The sequence below is a fragment of the Panthera onca genome, chromosome B1 (assembly GCF_046562875.1).
Source record: "Panthera onca isolate mPanOnc1 chromosome B1, mPanOnc1 haplotype 2, whole genome shotgun sequence".
Lineage (NCBI taxonomy): Eukaryota > Metazoa > Chordata > Mammalia > Carnivora > Felidae > Panthera > Panthera onca.
In genome coordinates, this window is record NC_138342.1 from 188,727,809 (window position 1) to 188,753,473 (window position 25,665).

The following is a 25,665-nucleotide window of genomic DNA, read 5'->3' on the forward strand; positions in this document are numbered from 1 at the left end:
GACCACTCATCTCCTCCCTCCCCTGCTCAACACCTCCAGTGACCTCCCCTCAGTGATAACTGTACATTCCAGCCTGCATTCGCTCTGCACCTTGGCACCAGCTCTCTCATCCAACCCAGCTTCTTTTCCCCCTCCATGGAAACCTAGACTCAACCAAGGCAGTTTCTTTTTTTTCTCCCCAAGTTTTTATTTAAATTCTAGTTAGCTAACACGGAGTGTAATATTAGGTTCAGGTGTAGAATTTAAGGCATCATCATTTACATGCAATACTCAGTGCTCATCACAGGTGCCCTCCTTAATCCCCATGGCCTATTCCACCGCCACCCCCCACCTCTCCTCCAGTAACCATCAGTTTGTTTTCTATAGGTAAGAGTCTATTTCTTGGTTTGCCTCTCTTTTTAACCCCTATGTTCATTTGTTTCTTAAATTCCACACATAAGTGAAATTATATGGTGTTTGTCTTTCTCTGACTTATTTCACTTAGCCTAATAGTCTCTAGCTCCACACATGTCATTGAAAATGGCAAGATTTCATTCTTTTTGATGGCTGAGTAATATTCCATTGTATGTATTTGCCACATCTTCTTTATCCATCAGTCAGTGGACATTTGGGCTCTTTCCGTAATTTGGCTATTGTTGATAATGCCGCTAGAAACATCGGGGTGCATGTACCCCTTCAAATCTGCATTTTTGTATCCTTTGAGGAAATAACTATTAGTGCAACGGCCAGATCATAGGGTAGTCCTATTTTTAACTGTTTGAGGAACCCCCATACTGTTTCTGAGAGTGGCTGCACCAGTTTGCATTCCAACCAACAGTGTAAGAGGCTTCTCCTTTCTCTGCATCCTCACCAACACCTGTTGTTTCCTGGGTTGCTAACTTTAGCCATTCAACCAGAACCACACTGACTTTCCAGGCTTTTGCTCATGCTGTTTCCTTCTAGAAACAATCTCCTTACTTGTCCACTTAACTAGATCTTACATACAATGCTACTTCCTTCTAGTTCACATTAATATTTCTCTTCTCTGAAATACTAGATTACTTCTGCTCTATAATAGTTCCTATTTACCTACTATTTTATATTGCTATTTTAAAGAGTCACATTTCTACAAAGAGTGCTATGAACTTAAGAAATGGTATGTCTAGTCCTTTCAGGGCCTAACACTTCTCTGAGAAATAACACACCTGAGCCTAAAATAAAATTGCAGCTTTGTCTATAAGAAAGATATGCTACCTTTTTTCTCCCCAACTAAATAAATCATGAGCCACTTGAAGACAGGGATTGTGTCTTGTATTCCCCAATATGACCTAGCTTGGCACTAAACACAGGACAGGCATTCAGTAAATATTAATGAATACTACGGACTGGATGTTTTGTTCCTCCAAAATCCATACGTTGTAGCCTAATCCCCCCCAATGTGATGGTATTTGGAGGCGGGGACTTTTGGAAGGTGATTAGCCCTTGTCAGTGGTGCTCTCATAAAGGAGATGTGTGCCTATAATTAAAACAGACCCCAGAGAGCTCTTTCCATTTTGTGAGGTTACAATGAGAAGAAGGCCCTCTATAAATCAGGAAGTCGGCCCTCACCAGACACCCAATATCCAGCCCCTCGATCTTGGATTTCGCAGCCTCCAGAGCTATGAGAAATGTCTGTTGTTTAAGCCACCCAGCCTGTGGTATTTTTGTTACAGCAGCCCAAACTAAGACAAGAAGCTAAATTAATATGCGTTAACATCTGTAAAACTAAACAGGTACAAATAATATTCTGAACAATCTGTTCTCGATATTCTTGAGATTCATGCTCTGGAACAAATGAGTCATCAATGGTACTGAAGAAATACATGCTATTTGAGTGAAGAGTTCAATTTCTTAAATGAATCCATAAAATTATGTAATACCAGCTAACATTTATAGATTCCTCTCATCAGGTACCAGGTACCTGTTTAGATATTTTATCTCATTTAATCCTCCTAATGGGTATTGTAATTATCCCCACTTTAGAGAGGAAGAATTTGTTCAGGTGGATTAAGAAATCTATTCAAGGTCTCATTGTTTTTATGTACTAGAGCCAAAATTATAACCTGGGGTGCTGCCTGATTCCAAAGTTCATGTTCTTAACCATTTCCTGCTACCCTAAAATTCAGTGTGGGTTCATGTTTATTCATCTCAGTCCTTTCCAAGGATAAAAGCATGGTCAATGCCAGGTCATCTTTGCAGCCTCACTGCCTTCTATATCCCTCGTGGATACCGTTTTCCTGCCAAACCAGACCACATATAATACCCTAACGTATTCGGCTCTTTCCTGACTCCCAGCCTTTGCTCTGTTTCTTCTCCCTCTTGCACACCACCTCGCTCCGTTATCTGCTGAAATCCTCTTTGTTCCAAAACAGTCAGTTCATAGCATTCCTCTCTGAAGCTCTCCAATTCCTATCCTCTACGGCATAAGCCTCCTACCCACTCTTTAGCACTTCGCACTCCACTTCCGGTCTTAATACCTTGCTTCACATTTAGCGATTTGTATCCACACGGGTCTCCTATGCCGGACTACTAACACCTTGATGGCAGGGGAATAAATCCAAGGATGCAGAACCAATTCATCTTTATATACACCAAACCCTCCTCACACATAACAGGGATTTGAAGATGGATTATTGAGGGGCGCCTGGGTGGCTTAGTCAATTAAGCCTCCCAACTTCAGCTCAGGTCATAATCTCGTGGTTCAAGAGTTTGAGCCCCGTGTCCAGCTCTGTGTTCCCTCTCTCTCTCTGCCCCGCCCTCCTCGTGCTCAGTCTCTCTCAAAAATAAAGACCCTTTTAAAAAATGAAGATGATTACTGAATTTGTAAAATTCACCCTCACTTGATACCAAAAGATGAAGTGGGAAATGAGTGACTTTCATTCTCAACAAAAGCACACACTATATACAGTTGACCTTTGAGCAACATTTTAAGTATGTGGGTCTGCTTATAGGCAGGGTTTTCTCAAAATAGTACAGTACTACAAATGTATTTTCTTTTCCTTATATTTTCTTTTTTGCTTGTTTATTTATTTTGAAAGAGAGAGAGAGAGAATGAGCAGGCGAAGGGCAGAGACAGAGGACAGAAGATCCGAAGCAGGCTCTGCGTGGACAGCAGAGAGCCCAATGTGGGGCTCGAACTCACAAACCATGAAATCATGATCTGAGTTGAAGTTGGACACAACCAACTGAGCCACCGAAGTGCCCCGCATTTCCTTATATCATCTTAACATTTTTTTCTCTAGCTTATTGTAAGAATACAATATGTGATACTCAGAACATACAACATATGTGTTGATTGAGTGTACATGCTACCAGTAAGGCTGCCAGAGTCAACAGCGTATTAGTCATTCAATTTGGGGGGAGCCCAAAGTTATATGCAGATTTTTGACTGCACGGGGGGTTGGCATCCCGACCCTATGTTTTTCAAGGGTCAATGTATATCCAAATGCTGGCTATCCCTCATGGCACAGGCTTCCTAGTCTGGAAGCCAGCTCTTCGGGGATAGTTAGCATTCACTCAGCTTTCTTCATCCAGAGGAGAACACGGCCTTGTTGGTGCCAAGTTTAGTTCAAGAATCTGGAGGACCGATATTTGTGAACGTTCTCTTGATCAGAAATGCAGAGCTATAATATGTGTTTTTCCAAAACAATACTGTGAATGCCAATATTAAGAGCAAGCCACTAATAAGATTTGGCTCTTTCCCAACTATGGCAAGATCTTACTTCCAGTATCTCTTGTCCCAAAGACAAGGAAAAAGCCACATGACGACAGCTATCCCCTGACCAAGTTATGACCTCACTTCTCTTTAGTTTTTATGGGGGGGTGGGTGGGGGGGAGAGGCACAGGGAAAGAGAGAGAGAGAGAGAGAGAGAGAGAGAGAGAGAGAGAATCACAAGCAGACTCCACACTGTCAGCACAGAGCCTGACATGAGGCTCTACCTCATCACCGTGAGATCATGACCTGAGCCAAAATCAGGAGGCGGAAGCTTGGACAACTGAACCACCCAAACATGCCACCTCTCTTTAATTTTGAACACTTAGCTACAGTAGTGGAGACTCAGAACAGGTTTTTATTCTTCAATTCTTCCCACCGTCTCAAACTGACCTGAAATGCTACAAAATTCGTCCTCAAAATAACCACCTTAGTAATATATACATTTATTGCCTTTTACTGTCAATTGTTCACAACAGCTTTGGGATTCTATTAGAATTGGTTTCTAAGTTATTTACACACACAGCCCCAAATATCAGCCTCCTCCTGTAATTTCGTTACACACACCTTACATAGATTTTTTAAAAGTTGGGGCGCCTAGGTGGCTCAGTCAGTTGAGTGTCCAATTCTTGATTTCAGCTCAGGTCATGATCCCAGGGTTGTGGGATCGAGCCTCATGTCAGGCTCTGTGCTGAGCATGGAGCCTGCTTAAGATTCCCTCTTTCTCTCCCTCTGCCCCTCTCCCGCACTGTGTTCTGCCCAAAAAAAAAGAAAAAAAAACCCCACATTATCTTAGAGCTGTCTTGGGCACTCACATGAGAGTCAAAGGCTGAACAAATCCTAGTCTTGGGTGTACAATATGGTAAATGGTTTAAAATAGGTTTTATACTAAAATTAGCAATGACATATTATAGATTAGAATACCATATACATAAAAATGTTTTTTAAAAATAAAACCTGAAAATAATGTTTTTGGGTTTTTTTTTGAGAGAGGGGGGGGGTGCAAGTGAGTAAGGAGCAAAGAGAGAGAGAGAGAGAGAGAGAAAGAGAGAGAAGCAGGGCTCACCTGAAACAGGGTTCATGCTCACCCGATGCGGGACTTGAACTCACAAACCGCGAGATCATGGCCTGGAGCTGAAGTCAGATGCTTAACTGACTGAGCCACTCAGGCGCCCAAAAATAATGTTTTTCTTTTTTTTTTAATATGAAATTTATTGTCAAATCGGTTTCCATACAACACCCAGTGCTCATCCCAACAGGTGCCCTCCTCAGTGCCCATCACCCACCGTCCCCCTCCCTCCCACCCCCCATCAACCCACAGTTTATTCTGTTTTTAAGAGTCTCTTATGGTTTGGCTCCCTCCCTCTCTAACTTTTTCTTCCCCTTCCCCTCCCCCAGGGACCTCTGTTAAGCTTCTCAGGATCCACATAAGAGTGAAATCATACGGTATCTGTCTTTCTCTGTATGGCTTATTTCACTTAGCATAACACTCTCCAGTTCCATCCATGTCGCTACAAAAGGCCCTATTTCATTCTTTCTCACTGCCAGGTAGTTTTTCAAGTTGCCACAGGCTACTCTGTCCTAGGCTAGGGATAATGTTTTCATTGAGAGGGACTTCAGTTAAAGCATTTGAGAAGAAATAAAGGCATGGTGATTTCAGCAGCTACGCTGAAGCTGTTTCCCAGCTTGGTGTATCAGAGTAGTTAAGCACACAAGCTCCAGCACTAGGTGGCCTGGGTTCAAATCCTGCTTCCGACACTTACTGCGTCACCCTGAAGAAATGACTTACGCTTTCTCTCAAAAGTCCTCATTTGTAAAAAGAAAAATAACTGTATTTTTCCTCATAGAAAAGAAGATTGATGAAGATTAAATGAGATAACACCTTTAAAATATTTGGGATAGTGCCTCACCCACAGTGAGAGTTCAACAAATATTAACCCTTACTGCCACTGGTTGACTCTTTAGACACACAGTATTTAAGGAGATGAGGTATGTGAATGTTTGTAAAATACATATAAAAAAAATTTTGAGTAGCCTTACTTTTTTCATGATTATGTGTCTCAGCCTCATCAACTTAAGGCCACCAAGGGTCACTGAAGCCCAACAAAATCAGGCTTACCGACTCATTTCAATAAGCAAGAAGAACCATGGGATGTCTCCCCAAACAGAGGAAAAGACGGGTTCTCTGGGATTCTGGGGGAAGCGTGGAGTGTCTATGAAATTGAAATGAAGCAGCATGGTGACAGGTTCAAAGCAGAATGACTTAAATCATCACCTTCACATAGACCCAAGGCCCCTTTTCCCTGGAGACTACAAAGTTATGATAAACAAGCAATGGTTAGTCTAGTAAACCCTTATCTGCAGCTGTAAAGCTGAGTTACAAATGAGGGTGCTTCTCTGTGTCAAAGTGACTGAAACCCTCCAGGCAAGAATAGGAAGTGTCACTCTTACAGATATAATTTCAAATGGTGACGTCTGAGACTTGAGAGAGCCAAGTTTCTCAGTGAGTCAGAAAGCGGGAGTCAGAGAAGGTTATCATCATGACATTTTTTACAGCCACTGTGTATACTTGGAAAAAAATATTGCTCCCTGTGAACTCTGTAGCTGGCTTTAGTATCTGTTATTCCAACGTGATAAATGGCTGGGCAGATTTTACTTCCTCAGTCTGAGCCCATTTTTACTTTCTCCAAAGTAACCTTTATCCATTGAAGAAAATGAGAAAATACACAAAGCACGACATTCAACATCAATCACAATTAACATCTGGTATGTACTTATAGACTTCTATTCAAACATTTTTTTTTGTTTTATAAGACTAGATTTATGCTATAAAAAGCCTTAGAGATTTTTCATTTTATCAATTCATACTATCTTCCAAACCTATTAAATACTCTGATACGACACCATTGTCATGTGGCGACCCATCGTACGGATGTGTCCACATTTTTTTAACCCGACACTAATTGTCAAGCATTTTAGTCACTTCAAGGTTTTCTCTATTTTAAATAAAATTACAAGAAACATTCTTAGAGAAATCTTTTCACACGTTCGTGATTATTTCCTGAAGATAAATTCTTATGATGAATAATAACTATCAAAAAGAATGCACATTTTGCGACCTGCTTTTCATATTGTAAAACTGTGTTACAGAGAGGCAAGAATTCATACTCCTACCAGCAGGACATGAAGTTGTTTGTTCTTCTACATCCCTGCCAACACCAGGTGTCAAATTTTTAATCTTCACCAATATCGCGAACAAAGAAAAATATCTCAATTTCGTTTTTATGTCTTAGTGCTACTGAGGATAACAAGGCTCTGAGCTCTTTTCACTAGGTGTGTTTAACGGTATAGAGCAGGGCATGCCAGGGACTGGAGCACAAGCAGGGGACATGTTTTCAGTCAGGACTCAGAGGAGTAAGAGGCGCTTTCCACTAATGGGGCTTTTAAACCTGCTTTCCACTTTACTAGTGTGTAGAAGGCAGCGGATTACCCGGAAAGACTAGGCATGCTTCCTAACCTTCTTCCATTTGTGACACACGTGGCAAATGATAGGATTTGAACAGAACACCGAGGCAATCAGCCATCCCAGGCCCTACCCAGACACCTGGAGGGCTGAGGACACCTTTATCTTCACATGCCTATACATGCGTCACACCAGTTAGAAAGTTCTGGACCACAGCAGCCTGAGGTATCCCAAACTTACATAAACACACATCCACGATTCATGTTATGTGTACAGAAAATAACCTGGAAATCTCTATGCCAAGTTATTAACAGTTGTCATCTGTTTGCAATGTGACTTCTATTTTCTTCTTCTCGTATAAATTGTCCTAAAATAACAGGTTACCATACATTCATTTCCTAGTTCCCCGAAGTCTATGGAAATTACATGTTACAAAAAGCAAGCAAAGCTATGTCACCACTGACCAGCTGGTGTCTTTCAGTTAACCTGAGGAAAGCCAAAATTTTTCTCTCTGCTACCTGTATCTGGTTTTTACTAGTGTTCCTCGTATCTTGATATTAGCTATTAATGTCACCATAAAGTAGTTATAGACCCACGTATAGCACCACTGCAGTCCATTCTCAATTTCTAAATAAAGCATTTTCATTCAGAATGTTTACTGAATATCATCCTAAGTTGTCTAGTTTTTTTTTTTTTTAAGTTTTTATTTATTTTGAGAGAGACGGAGACAGCATGAGTGGGGTGTGGGGGGACAGAGAGAGAGAGAGAGGGAGAGAGAGAATCCCAAGTAGGCTCTGCACTGTCTGCGTAGAGCCCCATAGAGGGCTCGAACTGACGAAACTGTGAGATCATGACCTGAGCCAAAACCAAGAGGCAGACACTCAAATGACTGAGCCACCCGGGCGCCCCTTAAGTTGCCTAATTTTATGTTCTGTATTGAAAATGACTTACTGACTTATACACTTTAAGTTTTTCTGAAATAAGACACTGTGTTGCCTCTTCTGATGCATTAACCCTATTGAAGTGACCATCGGAGAATTCTGTTGCCTTCTCCTGATCACTGTATCTTTAGGTCTTATTGGGAGCCTAGCATGTCCTGAGAACTGTGCTGAGGCATTATGTGCATTATCTCATTTAATTATCACAACCGTCTTAGGAAATAGGAACTATTTCCTCCATCTCACAGTTAAAACTGAGGCTCAGAGTGTACAGGACTCCTCAGGGCCATGCAGCCTATAAGCAGAAAAGCCAGGTGCAGACCAGGTCTGTGAGACCCAGGCCTGTCTGACTCGAGCCCATGTTTGAGGGTACAGTCCACTTCAGATGCTGGACTGGTCGCTGTAGGTTGACTTCTTGTGTTGTTAAAATCATCTTCCTCTAGAAGAACTGTGAGTCTGTCTACTGCAGGGTCATCAGAGACAGAACTTGTGTGGCCTCCACCCAGTGCTGTGCTGGAGACACCTCACGAGGCTCGTGTTGGCTCACGAGAGCCGCCTGTTAACTTTTCAGGAATTAAAGTCTACCATGTTTAAAATTACACAAACTGGCAATTAAATTATACTTTCTTTATTTTCTTTTATTTTTTTTGAAAGTGTACTTATTTATTCAAGCAATCTCTACACCCAATGTGGGGCTCAAAATCATGACCCCAAGATCAAGAGTCATGTGCTCTTCTGACTGAGCCAGCCAGGAGCCCCTAATTTACACTTTTTAAAAAGGTAAAAGTACTTAAAACTCATCATTTCCTAACAATTTCATTTTCCTATAATCTGTGTTCAAGGTTATTTACACGGATTGTACGAGCATGGTGGACACACTATGTATAAAATGGCGTGCGACTGCAAATCTCTTCCCGAGGACGTCACGCTTAGTGATTCACACCACAGAAACCAGCAAATGCTCCCCGTCAGGGTTTCTTACTCCTCCCGGCAAAAGCCAGTTATTAACAATTACCGGCACACCACTTCTACACTCTTTGCTACCATTCCTTCAACGTACCTTGGGAATCATAAATTTCTTTTCTGTTGAGTAGGGACCGAGCGCCACAACTTTTGTTTATTTGAAAGAAAAGAGCACTACTCATTCACCCCACCGTCACCTCTTGATGTTTCGTTCTAAGTAGAAGAGGCTCCATCCCTGGCCTCCCTGCACCTCTCCCTCACCCCCTCTTTTATGCCCTAGAGAGGGAAGAGGTCTTTAATCTGACCACAGAGGAGGAGGAACTGGCCACGTGAAGCACAGCCCTTCTGTTCTCCTTCCTCTTAAGAGCAGGTGTTCTCTGCCTCCAACGGCAGCCAGCAAGTAGACTCGGCACCTGCCAGAAAGAGGGGGAAGGAGGGAGAATCAGGGACAAAGCCAGGTGGGAAAGAATGTCTGATTCTGAGACTCAGTTTTGGAGAGTCACTGTTTGCATATATAAACTACACTCTCCATCATCTATCAGTAATAAGAGCACACTTTTTGGCCTTCATTTGGCTTATTCCTTGGACCTAGAGTGGTTCAGACCTCAGGATGGAGACAGGAACATTGCTATTTATTAGGCACCCTCAAACCCCCAAATAAAACACTGCATTCTAGTGGGCCACAAGTAATTGATCAGTGTTCGTGATGAAATTAAATCTATTTGCAATCCTTGGTCTAATGACTGTAACAACAACAACAGTAGCACCTAACAATTAGAAATATGCAGATCCTGGGCTAAATGCTTCACATAAACTAACTCATGGTCCTCGCTGTCATTCATAAAGCAGATACACCTTACCCACAGTGCCAGTGTTGCCCCAATTATAAGCGCATCATGAATTCTTTAATTTCAGAGAGATCAGAAACTTCCTCGTACCAAAATTTCCTTTTCTTGTATCAAATTTTCCATCGCTGTCAATCTTCCCTCCCAAATGAAGATATTTTATTTTCTGATATGTTTAACTCCCACCTCCCTGCCCTCTGCTATTTCTCAGACACCAACGGAAGGAATCATATTCTGCAGTCAGTGTACTTTTACTTTTTATAAAACTGAGAGATCTTTTTGAACGTTTTCCATCAGCAGCCTTGGGTTTTAATGCATTTTTTAAAACTAAATTTATATTCATTTATTCTTTTCATAAAAATCTGCCAAGTTCCTCTTTGTTTTACACTTCGTGACTTCTCATCTCCTTGTCCACGCACACTAACCTTTGCTTCGCAGTTTATATTTGCTTAACTGATTTCTGACACGGTGTAGCAGTTTGAAGGTATGCTTGATTTCTTTTTCCATGTTCCTCTGTAACATAAGCCAATTTTACTGCTCAAGAATCACAATAAATCTTCAGAATCACTGTTCAAAACACTATTCAAACAATTTAAATTCTTCTACTCAGAAGCATGTGATTTTAAGAATTTTAATATTTTTAGTGTATTATCTTCACGTGCAAATGCACCTAAACTAATTCGGAGATGAAAATCTATCCCCTTAATATTTGAAGAAAAACTATTTAGCAAACTCCCTCAGTAACCCACTCCACTGTTCGTTATGATCTCTAAAATTAGTCTATTATGCACATCACCTCTTGCTTTACCCTAGTAAAACAGAAAACACATCAATCTCGGTCCACACTCAATAAAAGGTTTCCTTCATTTCTCCAAGTTAAATAATACTTAGCCTTTTTAATTTTAAACCTTTCATTATTAGAATTTCTTCCCTACTATTTTTAGATTTGCCATGTTGCTCTTTAAATAAGGGGTCAGAAATGAATCCAGAACTGAAAAATCTAATGAAGACTGGCCTGGCAGCAAATGAAATTACAGCGGTCATAGGCTGCTCTGATTTTCTTCATTACTTCTGTTTCTCTGGCAGTCTATCACCATCTCACTAACAAATGATGGTACTTCTGATGGGACTGTTCTCTGCGCAAGGACTAGTGCCTGAAAAGGCTCCTAGACAGAAAAGAATTATCTCCACACTTGTGGGAAACCCCACAAGGCTGGGGCCGGGTGTCACTGCTGTCTTTTGCCCACCTGGCTAGTAGGCTACTCACCTTTACATGCGGGATTTTAAGTCAGATAGACCTGAGTTCAAATCCCAGCTGCTACTTATTAGTTAAGTGATCCAAGGCAAGTCACTTTACCTCCTTCAACTATATGATGAGTAGTGGTACTTAATTCACATGGTTGTTACAATGGTCAGATGGTAAGAAGCTGACCCTGTATTTAATGCATATTAGATATTCAACAAATGGCAGCTTCAAAACAAAGAAGTTTTCCCTTCCTTGAGCATGTGCTTGGCATCTCTTTAACTCTGGCAAATGTCCAGTCCAGGAAAGCAGTATTTGTCCAATGTATGCATGGGATGTAGCACTCTCCTGCCTTGCTACAACTGTACAGCATAGAGTACGAGACCAAAAACCATCCCACCACCCAGACGGGCAGTGGGAAATCTGGTCAGTTGTCCTTGAAAATCCTCCATCAACATGACATTCCAATTCCTGGCTCCTGTTTTGTTAGCCGAGTGGATCACTGCTTCTACTAGAAGACCCTGGAAAATTTAAAATGTTATGCCAGTCCAACCACCACATCCTCACTTCAACATCTTGGATGCTAGAAAAGAAGAAAAAGGAAATAGCTACAAAGGACAGTGGAATATCCAGCTGTAATTTTTTTTAAAGCCTGGGTGATTCTAATATATAGTCAAGGTCAAAAACACCTGGTTTAGTGTTCTTGAAGGGAGCATTTCTAGCTCTATAATCTTACTGTAAAAGCAGCTCATGCTGACTCAGAAAAAAACAAACTACCACGGAACTACAAATATCACCATCAAAGTTTTTTTGGTTTGGTTGTTTTTGATGCATTTCAACCCAACAGAGTTTAATGACTTTGCTTCCTTTAGAAAATATGCATCTATCTCCCAAATATGTATGACAAAAAAGCAGATGACTTCATCAACTGCTTAGTCTAAATAAGATACGTTCCCTGCCTTAGGCAGCCGATCTCAAAATCTTACTGAGACCAATGTGAAGACAGTAACCTAAAATGCTAATAAAGTCAGGCAGCAGAGGACTCTAATGGTACAAGAAAAACAACAGAATAGCTCAGACTATGATTGAAAAAAGCAGCTCCATTAGTGTCAGGCAGCTGATGAGCTTCATCGATGCTGGCTTTAGACAGCAGTCCGATAAAAAGCAGTGTTGACTCTCAATAACAGTAAGCAGACCTGAGCCCTGAATAGAGTGCAATTTTTCTATCAGATAAATAAGCAGCCAAGTAGCCAGGTTATTTGTGCAACATCACCTTTTTTGAACAAAAAGATCAACCTCTGCCACTGCAGAGTTGTTCCTGGTCGCCTTTCTAGTGCAGTCTGTGCAAGAAGCAGAGAATACAGGGTAGCCTTTAGGTTACCTTCAGATACAGTGAATGGGGATACTGCCCCTGGATAAAAGATATACCAGTGCCATATCAAACAGAACTGCCAGGCATTTTCTCTTACAGCAAAGTCCAAGGAACTGTCTCATAGTCATAGGTCAGGGCAGGATGCCTCAGGATAATTCAGTATTTTTTTTAACTTCAAGTATACATTTATTTTTTTTTCCAGTCTAGTATTATGAATTTTATTTAATTTTTTAATATGAAATTTATTGTTAAGTTGGTTTCCATACAACACCCAGTGCTCATCCCAACAGGTGCCTTCCTCAATGCCCATCACCCACTTTCCCCTCCCTCCCACCCCCCCATAAACCCCTCTCTTAAAAAGTGAGAATAGGGGCACCTGGGTGGCTCAGTCGGTTAAGTGTCCGACTTCGGCTCAGGTAATGATCTTGTGGTCCGTGAGTTCGAGCCCCGTGTCGGGCTCTGTGCTGACCGCTCAGAGCCTGGAACCTGTTTCAGATTCTGTGTCTCCCTCTCTCTCTGACCCTCCCCCGTTCATACTCTGTCTCTCTCTGTCTCAAAAATAAACTTAAAAAATAAATAAGTAAATAAATAGTGAGAATAAACTGAGGGTTAATTCAGCATTTATAAGAGTATTCAGAAAGTAACTCTGGGGGTACCTGGGTGGCTCAGGTTAAGCGTCCAACTTCAACTCAGGTCATGATCTTGCAGTTCATGAGTTTGAGCCCCACCCCCCCCAACTCCCTGCCCCAGCCCCTGGTTGGGCTCTGTGCTGACAGCTCAGAGCCTGGAGCCTGCTTCAGATTCTGTGTCCCCCTTCTCTCTCTGCCCCTCCCCCACTTATGCACTGTCTCACTTTGTCTCTCAAAAATAAATAAATGTTAAAAAAAAAATTTTACAAGAAAGAAAGTAACTCTGGATGTGCATATCTTTCATTGAGAAAAATGCCTTCACAGTATTTCTTCCCCCAGGTTCTTCAGGGGCCAAGCTTGTTGAGGAGGCTATCTATGCTTCAGGATTACCATGATCCCGTAATTTTTGCTGTCTACTCTAAGAATTTTGCAGCCCTTCCAAAGTAAGCCATCAACGTATTTCCCAAGATGTTCATGAGGAACTGAGTTTACCAAGAGACAGAGGGCAGAAAAACAGGTCATTCCAGTTGTGCTCAGTCATTACATAAACATAACTCAATCTGAAAATGTATTCTTTTTGTTTCTAATAGAATGGGCACTTTAAGAATTTGATTATCTAATCACCAAAGTACCTCCAAGGGTCCTCCCAATGGACTCTGAACTTTGTGGGCAACAGACCCCAGCAGTGAAGTGGACTGCTGTGGAGGGCACAAAAGAGCAGAGGAATATATATGGGATTGGAGTAATGCACAGAAGGAGACCCCTTCCTGGTGTCTCGTACTCTATCACCCCTTGCTGGGGGCAGGTATACAGTGGGGAGAGATGGAGGTAGGAAGAGGTTAAGAATCCACAACATTTTATTTTACTCTATCAAGTCACTGATACTGCTTCTGCAGATGCTCAACAGTACCTCAAAAAGGCATTCTTTAAAATGCAAACAGCCCAAACTGTCCATCAACTGACGGACGAATGAACAAAATGTGGTATATTCACACAATGGAATATTATTCAGCCAACGAAAGAAATGAAGTATTGATACATACCACAACATGGATGACCCTTGAAAATACCATGCTGAACAGAAGAAGCCACGCACAAGAGGCCGCATGTTGCATGATTCCATTTATATGAAATGTCCACAGAGGCAGAAAGTAAATTGGGGGCTGCCAAGGGCTGGGGGAAGGAGCAACGGGCAGTGACTGCTAATGGGCACAGGGTTTCTTTTTAGAATGATGAAAACATTCTGGAATTGGAGGTAATGGTTGCACAGTCTGAATACACTAAAAACCACTGAATCACACACTTTAAAATGGTGAATTTAATGGGTTGTAAACTGCATCTCAAGGTTTACACAAAAAATAAAAACACTGTTCAGTTCAGCATTTCTACTGCCCCTTAAGCCTCTCAGTGATCAACAGAGGGCCTGCCTCTCAACCACCCAGTGCGTTAGCCTTTAGTACTGCCGTATTTATGACATCAGGAGAAAGTGGTCTTACGGAAAGAGTGAAGTGCTCATGCCATTTTTGTTTCATCATTATAAAGGGAAAAGGTCAAATCAGGATTTCTAGTGTAATCTTTAGCCGCTCAGGTGAAGGCAGTCCAAAATGCTCCTACTGTGGCAAAAGCAAGCTGTCTCATCATCCTGGGGCTTCTATTTTTTAAAGGTCAATTTTGGCTGAGTTACTTCTTTACCTACTAGATAATGAACTGCCAACATTACGATATCTATGGCATTTCAAATAGTTCTGAGTCTTTGATTAGTACATTTTGAAAATGGTAGACTATTAATTTTAATCAAGATCCATTCATCTTATAATACCAATGGTTGACCGTTTCCAATTATTTTGGAAAAATAATTACTTCTGATTTTAAAAAGTCTTTTGGTACCTTTTTGTTACATGGCTATCTAGGTCAACATGTGTGCAGTGCTGGGACTTTTTTGTTTGGTACACAAAACGGAACACTCATTCATAAGTCTAGAAGTAGAACGAATACTGATTCAGGTAAGTACCTGCCACCATTGGTCCTAGATTGTTATCTTAAACTCCCTTGGGAGTTACCAAATGGTCCACATCTGACTATATTGTGGAAAGACTGCTTGACAGGGAAAAAGTACTTAGGAATGCCATACCTCCACAATTTAGCAACATGAAGTACCATCTGCTCACAAACAATGTCCTAAGAAAAAACTCCCATTTCACAGATGTTGGTCATCACGATACCTTTGTCACACCACAGGCAGTACATCTGGGAACAATAGGTGTAAGAGCACCAGATAGAGGAATACTGGAGTACAGGCTTGAATGGCATCTCCAGCAATTGAGCGGGGGGTTGGTGCACGTGCGCGCACACTTGTGGGTTGGCAATTTTAAGGGGAAGAGGAGGCAACAAGGATGTCCTGTCACTGTGTGCTCTTTCACATTCTATGGAATGACACTTTAAAAGGAGTCAAAGAAAGCCATGGAAAGGATGACCTTTGAGTGGGCATAACCTGTAAACCTCAGGAAACAAATCTGGGATATAGGGCCTTGGGGTCTCTATCAGCTCAAGAGTCACATGATCAAAAAGGAAGTTACTTACCAGAAGCAAAACTGATATATCAGAGTTGCCTTTCTTCCCCATGTATTACTGTTTGGGGACACTAAAATAGAGGAGGAACTACAGAAGCCTAGAAAATCCACAAACTACACACTACGATATAATCATACTGTATAGGCACATACCAAAGAAATAAAAAATAAATACACAAAAACACAGTCACCCCTAAGGTATCTCAAATATGGTAAGGAAGACTGAACTCCCTTATAAAAGAGACTCCTGGGGTACATTTGAATCGTATTTTTTCAAAACAATTAGTCAAGAACCCTTGATTCCCAAACCTGGGCCTGCATTTTCTAAGAAAAATGAAAATCAACACAATGTTCTACTATGTAATTTTAAAAACACATCATCTCCTTCCAATGCTTCTCTAAGGTAAGCATCTGCTTATCCGGCTAAGCAGGTCCTCCTACAACAAAACAGCTTTCAATCTATTATAACCTAATTACTTGAAAAACATGATACTTTATTTTTTATTTTTTATTTTTTTTAAATCTTGAGCTTTTTATTTTTTTTATTTTTATTTATTTTTAATTTTTTTTTAATGTTTATTTATTTCTGAGGCAGAGAGAGACAGAGCATGAGTGGGGGAGGGTCAGAGAGAGAGGGAGACACAGAATCAGAAGCAGGCTCCAGGCTCTGAGCCGTCAGCACAGAGCCTGACGCGGGGCTCGAACTCACGGACCATGAGATCATGGCCTGAGCCGAAGTCGGACGCTCAACCGACTAAGCCACCCAGGCGCCCCGAAAAACATGATACTTTAAAAAACAAAAACAAAAAACTTCCTCTGCTAAAGGAGAAGCTGGATAAATTTAGTGGTCACTGAATCGTGAGATTTACGGGCTTCCTTTATTTCTGCCTCCCTGACAACCACATTTTTTTTTAACCTAACACGGCAGAGGATGATAATTAGTAGCTATTATAACTTGGCTATAATTAAAGGCCAAATACCTTAGTTGCTTCAAGAATTCAACATCAGAGTTGCCGTTAATAAGCTTGATGAACTCTTCATAAGAAGGAGCATAGGTGTAGGCTCTCTTGTGATGTTCATTCATCTGTTCTCTGCGCTCCAGCTGGGCAAGCAGCATCTGGTTGATGTAATCTGGATTACTAAGTAACTCCACTACCGGCTTCAAGACTGCGGGAAGGAGAAGAAAGCACCACTGAAAACGGTACTGTCCTTTGGAGGAATTGTTTTTCCTTTACAGAACTGAAACAACAGTCAGGAAACGTTTTTAAACTACCCGAGTGGGGAACATATGAACAACTCAGATATTCAAAAACACGTGTGCGTGTACAGACAGCCGCCCTTCCCCTTGGATATGCTACCAGCTAGGGCTACAAGCAAGTGGTTGTCTTAACAAAAGGGTTAACTTTAAAGGAAAAATGAAAGAAAGTCATTTGGAACCCAAGTTCCTAACAGAGATATCGAAATTAAGTACGCAGATCTTTTTTTCTTTTATATCTTTTATAAGGCTCATTATGTGCTTCTGCCAAAAGAGAAAAGTGAACGTGCTCCCAGCTGGTGAAAGCAGACCTCCGGGAAGAGGCCGCTGAAAAGCCAATGATACTACCCCCCAATCCATCCTACCAACTCGCAGTTAAAAAGTTCCCTTTTCTCTGTGGTTGGTATCCACTAACAGCCACAGATCATAAATTAGATACTCCATCAATGCATATCAAAGGCAGTGCTATTTGAGATTTTGAGATAAGAGAAATTTCTCTTAGGTCGCATTTTCTTCCACTTTTCTTATTCTGGCCAAGCATCTCCCTCAATATACTTTCTGTAGTAACTCATTATATTGTGGTACCCTTCCTTTTTTTATTCATTGTAAGTTCACAAAATCATATATAGGCATTATCAATGAATCTTCTATCTTAAAAGTGTTTTAAGTAAACGCACCCTGGAGTGTAGATATTCTTTCATTGCTGTATGTATGACTGGCCTGGATAACTCAAAAGCTATCCCAAATGGATGTTTCCCTGTGAAGGGCATAAGGACGGATTATCCTGTATCAAAATAAACAACAGAATGGACTATGCATTTGGCAACACGTTACATAAAAAACTTGATTATCACGGATGGCCAAAAAATGCCCTCTTTGAGTGGCACTTAAACTTTGAAAATTTGAAAATATTTTAGTTTGCATATTGTCCCACAATATACAAGGTCTGCATAGGTGTATACAAAGGGTTATCACATTAGTATGTAGCGCATTTGTTTACATGATCATCCCATTAGTGATATGAATTATTTATAAAAGTACCTTTTGTTGTGAGAATTTCTGCAAGCATTATACGTAAGCTGAGAGACTGGACATCCTTTGAGGGGAGGAGACAAAACACCAGAACCCTAGAACACATTTGTAGGAACCTCACTTCATCATACGAGTTCCTCAGGGACACATGCAGCACAAAAGGTCTTGGTTGTTCTTCATGTCTAAAAAAAATTAACAAAGAGAGGGAAGAGGCAGGAAAGAAATCTCTGGAAACAATTTGATTATGTCTCATTAAATATCAAATATCTCAAATGGAGAATATATCTGTTTTAATAATGTGTCCACTCCTCAAAAATATCAATAGCCAATAATTTTCCCAATCACAATGCAAACGCATGGGCTGTTGGGATTTAAAACCTTAAGAAGAATCGACAATTATACACGACTCCCAAATCATAGCAACAATCTAGGAAAGTAGGAGTATTTCTTTAACTGGATTATTTTTAAGTCTCCTAGATGTCTTCTTAAATGTGATCTACAGCGTCATTAAAAAAAAACAAAAAGAAAACAACAAAAAGAAAAAAAAGAAAACTAAGAAAGCATAAACCAGGGCCACTAGCCAGCGGGCAGCCTTCCTGACTAGGTAATCATGAGATAAAAGTTCTGTGGGTTTTGGGGCGCCTGGGTGGCTCAGTAGGTTGAGCATCCAGCTTTGGCTCAGGTCATGATCTCTTGGTTTGTGGGTTCGAGCCTCGCGTTGGGCTCTGTGCCGAAAGCTCAGAGCCTGGAGCCTGCTTCAGATTCTGTCTCATTCTCTCTCTACACCTCCCCCACTTGTGCTCTGTCTCTGTCCCTCAAAAATAAATAAATAAATAAATAAATAAATAAATAAATAAATAAATAAATAAATAAATAAATAAAGTTCTGTGGGTTTTCCTGAGGAAAGGGGCCATGACTTGATGCTACATAATTGGTGGCCAATTGCCTTCTGTGAGGTTCCCAAGTATTTTCTTTAATTTTACTTGAGAGGGAGGCAGAGAGGGAGGGGTTGGAACAGAGTGAGAGAGGGAGAGAGAGGGAGAGAGAGGGAGAGAGAGAGATTAAGAATCTTAAGCAGGCTCCACACTCAGCACAGAGCCCGACACAGGGCTTGATCCCACAACCCTGGGATCATGACCTGAGCCACAATCAAGAGTCGGACACTCAACTGACTGAGCCACCCAGGCACTCATCCCAAGTATTTTCTAAACAGCCTTGCCACCGTGGTCAAAGGCTTCCCTATGGGTACTGACCTATTCTTACCCTAGCACCGTTAATTTGGAGGATCTGAGTGAAGAGGAGTAGAAAGTAGAACTTTCTATGCCTCCTTTTCCCATAGTATCTTGATAGCAGTAGTGACCAAGAAAGACTGGGAAGCTAATTTTCTAATATCTAATACCAGATAAGACATAAAATTTAGGGACTTCTTATAGTAACTAGTGGTCAATCCTGGGGGTGGGGTGGGGGACACTACAGAGGGGGAGCAATCATACTGGGCACTGGGTACTACATAGGAAATGAAACACATGCATATTGGCGCCTTTACCACTAGACCTCCTGGGAGTTCACTGCGCTTTCTTTTTCCACTAGAGAATGGAGACTAGTTTCCAAAGTACTCTAAAAAAGAAAGATTTCCTCTTTGTCTTCTACAACAAGAGGTTCAATACAAATATGCAAAGCCAACAAAATAAACAGATTTTAAGAATAAGCCTTTGCATATGTACTGATAGATGTTTACTTTTTAAAAATGGCATCTTCAAGGGTGCCTGGCTGGCTCAGTTGGTAGAACATGGGAGTCTTGATTTTGGGGTCATGAGTTTGAGCCACTGGCAGTAGAGTTTACCTTAAAAAATAAAAATAATATAATTAAAATGGCATCCTCAATTATTTTAAACTCTATGCTGCCAGCTAATGTTATTTTAATATAGTAAGATCTAGATGCTAGTTTTGTCATGTCAAGCACATTTAAGGGTAAAACTTTACTTTAAAATATGTATTTGGTTAATGATTATTGGGAAAAGCTGGCCCCCCCAAAAAAACTAACAAGAGAGGCTTCTTACTATAATACCAAAATCCCTCTCAAAGTGTATACAATTCCCTCTCTGTTCCAATGGAAGGTAGATCATAAAAAAGAGCCTGGTCCTCAGACTTCTACAAATTCATCTCCCTCCTAAAACTGAGTTACGGAAAACTTTCTGAGTGAGCCAAAGGCCAGACAGCTAGTCAAACAAGCTCGATCTATGGAAAAAGGAGAGGCAAATGCTTCCCTGGAATCCCTCTGTTCACTCCAAGCAGGATATTCCCACCATGCCCTCTAGTCAGTGGACATCAGGTACTGTTTGAGAATCCAAGAAAAAGTCTCGAAGCACTTGGCTACTTCTGGGTCAGGAGGTGACCATGAGCCTTCTTCATCCAGGCAGCATCCTCCTGTGCCGGTGCGGATCAATCATTTGTTTACTGCAATTCCTACTACTTACATGTGGGTTCTCATTCCTTGAGTGAGCAAACATTAGCTTTTTATAAGTTTCCTATGTACATTACTAAATCTTCCCACCTACACCAAGAAGCAGATACCATCATCACCATTTCACAGATGAGAATACTGAGGATCTGAGTGGTTACGTGAATAGTCTAAAGCCAGAGGTAATAAATAGTAGAAATAACTCCCTTATTCTGCCTGACTCTCAAGTCCAGACTCTTTATACTGCTCTATAATCAATGACTGCAAAGATGAAAGGGCGGGGGGGGGGGGGGAGATAAAGACCGAATACATTAATAAAAATTATTTTCCCCCTTAGCATGCCTGTGGTTGACTAGTAAACAAAACACAAAGACATTGTAAGAAGAATATGAAATTAAAGATGCTATTGATTAAACAGCATACGAAAAATCAGTTTTAGATTTTTCTGAAACATGCTGGAACCAGACAGATGGGACAAAGGAAGAAGCAGCAGAGGCAAGAATTAAATGTGATCCGGGTTTACAAAGCAACAGAATGTCGGCCTGGAAATAAATATGAGCTGACTGGAAAGCTGCCTCCACACAATTCCCTAACAGTCAACCAGTGTATTGTGTTGTTTTTATTAATGCAATTTATTATTCCCTTGTCTGACAGTGGCCAATTCAACTGGGTGCTTCCCAGGCTGCCAAAATCATTTTACAGCCAACAGATATCTGCACACCAATAGAGATTTCTAGGACGAGGGCACTGTTTACCTGGAGCAGGCAAGTGTAGACACAGCCATCAAACCTGGACACAATGTCTGCAAGTCTCACTGAGTGATTTGTAGAAGATAATGCACAATCAGATAGGAGTTCTCTGTGGTTCACTTCCAGGGCACAATCATCTACATGAAAAACACCCGTAACCTACTGGCACTTTTTCAAATATCTATAATACTAGGATAGAGTGGATTTTTTTTTTTTCTTTAATAAAAATCATCAACTAGAGCTTCTGGGCACAGCCCAGATCTCAGCAAAATAAATCTGGTATAAGAAAACTAGAAGCCCAGGGAGAAGGCGTTTCTAAAATGGAATCAATTCTCTGTTTCTATTATTGCAATGCTTTACCCATAATATCTTAGTCACAAAATATATTAGTCACAAAATAGATTGGGTAGAATACATATATATATATGTGTGTATATATATATATGTGTATATATATGTGTATATATATATATGTGTATATATATACACATATATATATAAACATAATATATTAGTCACAAAAGCAGTAATTTCAGAAGTTGGCAAACATCTCCATGAAAAATATGTGTTCATGTTCAAATTAGATAATCACAAAAATACTAAATTTCTCCAACCACTTGCTCTTCTCCCAAACTTAAATCTATCAGTCTTCCAACTGGAATAAACCATGGATTTAAAGTACTGTCTTCTACTGGACCATAATGTAAATACTTTAAAATGAGCTTCTGCGGAGTTCAAACAAGTCTTGGACAGTATCTGCCAGGCAGAACAAAGGAGCACTTTATACAACAGATACCACAGCAAACCAGCAGAAGCTCTAAGGGGTTGCTAAACACTCAAAAGGAGAGGCTGAAGCTTTTGAGACGCCAGGGATATAAGCCAAGAGTCCTCATTCTCTCATTTTCCCTATTTGTTCCCATACGCCCTTACTGGAAGCTGCTTTCTCTAGCAACAGCAGTTTGCCAAGGGTGGTCTGGGGACCCCTATGTGCAGTACAAAATGTCACTTGTCTTTTTCACTCCTGTTCTCAGAGGCATCGGGGAGCTTCTAGAGGCTACCTGATGCGGGCCGACATCACTCTACTGGCTAATGGGAAGTGTATTGTGTATTCATGCACTTTAAAAATTTCTTACTTTTAATATCTGATACGGTAAACATTGGTAGTCTAACGAGAGGGGAGGTGGTATTAGGTTTAACAAGTGGCTCCCCAAGGGGGAAAACACTCTGATTTGTAGTACTGGCCCATTGCACTGTGTAAATACTCCCACCATGGCCAATTACAAGCTAACAAGGTGATGCCATTGATCTCAAAGTAGGGAAGAGACGTGCACAGTCAGCTCTTGCAAACGCAGTACAACCTGGCTCCAGTTCCCCATGAGATAGGGCCCACATAAAGTGCTTTTAGGTTTTCAGTAACTTTTAAGAGTATAGAGGGGACCTGAGACCAAAAAAATCTGAGAACCACTGCTCTACAGTAATTTTTTCAAACCTAGGTTGTGAGCCACAAGGAATAAAATAAAATTTAGTTCGTCCCCAACACCATTTAAAAAAAAAAAAGAAAGTTAACAAAAAGGTATCAGTTATCACAGGTAACAAAGGTACTGTTTTATGAAATTAGGTCACATTAGAAAATGTATTTCCTACTATGGGTCACAGGTTTTTAAAAACTGCAACACACTGAGGGCAGCAAGCTGGAAAGTAATAGGCATGAGATGGCTCTGTAAATGTTGATCTCATAAACCTGTGCCAGGTAGACTCTGGGAGAGAAAATGATTCCTAGAAAGAGGCAATATAGCCGGGAACAGAGAGCTGCTGCTGGACAATGACATTTACCAGCTGGGCCCCAATGAGCAACAGCACAGGGCAAAAGAGGGCTGCTCGCTGGTAAATTCACACAGCAGGGCTTCTTAGGAGAGAACAGCAGTTACCACCTGCCCAATAAGGATGCCAGTGCTTATTCATCCTCCTGTGTGTCTGTCAGATACCCTCCCTCTTCCCTGAAAGTAGAGATAGAATAATATCAGTGAGAACAGGCCGCATTAACTGTAAGGAGCGCCTCTCCTACTGAGTCCATATCCAAACAGGCAGAAGGCCACTCCTTTAAATAAGACGACCTTTACGTGCAAGTTAGAAATGCCGTAATTCAGCATTTTTGCACTCACTCAATAATGGGACATTCAGGGGCACCTGAGAATGGTGTTGGGAAAACTGGACAGTGACATGCAGAAGAATGAACCTGGACCACTTTCTTACACATACACAAAAATAAACTCAAAATAGGTGAAAGACCTAAATGTAACACAGGAAGCCATCAAAATCCTAGAGGAGAAAGCAGGCAATAACTTCTTTGACCTTGGCCACAGCAACTTCTTACTCAGCATGTCTCCAGAGGCAAGGGAAACAAAAGCAAAAATGAACTATTGGGACCTCATCAAGATAAAAAGCTTCTACACAGTGAAGGAAACAACCATTAAAACTAAAAGGTAACCGACAGAATGGGAGAAGATATTTGCAAAGGACATATCGATAAAGGGTTAGTATCCAAAATCTATAAAGAACTTACCAAACCGAACACCCAAAAAAACAATCCAGTGAAGAAATGAGCAAAAAACATGAACAAACACTTTTCCAAAGAAGACATCCAGATGGCCAACAGACACATGAAAACATGCTCAACATCACTCATCATCAGGGAAATACAAATCAAAACCACAATGAGATACCACCTCATGCTGGTCAGAATGGCTAAAATTAACCACTCAGGAAACAATAGATATTGGCAAGGATGGGGAGAAAGAGGAACCCTTTTGCATTGCTGGTAGGAATGCAAACTGGTGCAGCCACTCTAGAAAACAGTGTGGAGGTTCCTCAAAACATTAAAAATAGAACTACCCTACAACCCAGCAACTGCACTACTAGGTATTTATCCAAAGGATACAAGAGTGCTGTTTCAAAGGGGCACATGCACTCCAATGTTCATAGCAGCACTATTGACCATAGCTAATGTATGGAAAGAACGCAAATGTCCATCAACTGATGAATGGATAATGAAGATGTGGTATATATATAAAACGGAATATTAGCAATCAAAAAGAGTGAAATCTTGCCATTTGCAACTACATGAATAGAACTAGAGGGTATTATGCTAAGCGAAATTAGAGAAAGACAAATATCATAGGACTTCACTCATAGGTGGAATTTAAGATACAAAACAGATGAACATAAGGAAAGGGAAGCAAAAATAATATAAAAACAGGGAGGGGGACAAACCATAGGAGATTCCTAAAGAGGGCTGGGCAAGGGGCATTAAGGAGGACACTCGCTGGGATGAGCACTGGGTGTTTATTTAGGGGATCAATCACTGGATTCTACTCCTGAAATTATTGCACCATATGCTAAGTAACTTGGATGTAAATTTAAAAAAAAAAAGAAAATGTAAAAAAAAAAAAAAAAAAAGGAATTAAACTAAAATAAGGAAGTTGATATTTCAGAATAAAAGTAGTAGTAATAATAAATAGTCAATAAATAATAGTCAATTTTCAGGATACTATGATGAGACAGAGCTCTTAACACAGGACTCATAAAAAGAAACATGAATTCTAAACTTTTCCAAAAATTGTAAATTCAGACACTTTTCACAGTATAGATACTCCTAATACTAAAAAAAAAAAAACTACTCTATCAGCACACTATAATTATTACCCCTCGACATATGTACATTTCAAGCCAAGTGCCAACAAGAAGGCAGAAAATTCTAGAGTTTTATCTTGACTTTGACCCCTTTCTACAAAAGAAAAATATTTTAATGTGGAAAAAAAGTGGGGGAGGTTGTTCATATTCAAACAGTTACCTGGCATTTGCAGCTTTCAGGTCACAGAAATGAGCGAGTAAAGTTCTTACAACATCATTGCAGACGACTTTAACCACATCCACGTGGCTCAGTCTGTGGCGCAGTTGCCTGGCAATTTCCCAAAAGTCTTCCAAGAGCAGATGGTAAAGCTGCCCCTCGTCTCTGCTGAGATTTCCATACCAGGACAGAATGTAATCTCTGTAACTGTAGTCAAACACTACCAGGAATAAACAGAGCAAGGAGTAAAACTTTAATGAAATACCAAGACAGCATTTCTACTGGAAGCTACTCTTTAACATTCACTGTTTAAAATATAAAGAGAGTAGATAACAAAACAAGAGAAGGCATAATCTTTCCTAAAATATTTCAAGATAAAAGAGATTCTCATCAAACTAAAATTCTAGGATTGTGGTAACCATCTGTCCTCAAAATTCACAGATGGCCCAATTTTTAAATATTCTACCTTGGAGCCAAACTATCTAAACTTGTCAAAACAACAGAGCATCTTACACAGTGGCAACACACTTATGGAGCGTGCCAGTCATCAGTTTATTGCCTCTCTGCT

General features: G+C 40.6%; 1 protein-coding gene across 5 annotated transcripts in view; it reads right to left on the reverse strand.

Moving 5' to 3' along the window:
• SNX25 (sorting nexin 25) overlaps positions 1-25,665 on the reverse strand; it is a 131,704-nt gene that overhangs the window by 66,412 nt on the left and 39,627 nt on the right. For all 5 annotated transcript variants that reach the window (XR_013555005.2, XM_078445293.2, XM_078445295.2 and 2 more), the window contains exons 3-5: positions 25,101-25,317; positions 18,050-18,222; positions 16,734-16,920 (exon numbers count right to left, since the gene is read on the reverse strand). Coding sequence is in view for 4 of the 5 variants with exons in the window: in XM_078445293.2 (XP_078301419.2) it covers positions 16,734-16,920; positions 18,050-18,222; positions 25,101-25,317 (577 nt within the window). In the remaining variant the exon portion in view is untranslated. The remainder of the gene's footprint in view (positions 1-16,733; positions 16,921-18,049; positions 18,223-25,100; positions 25,318-25,665) is intronic.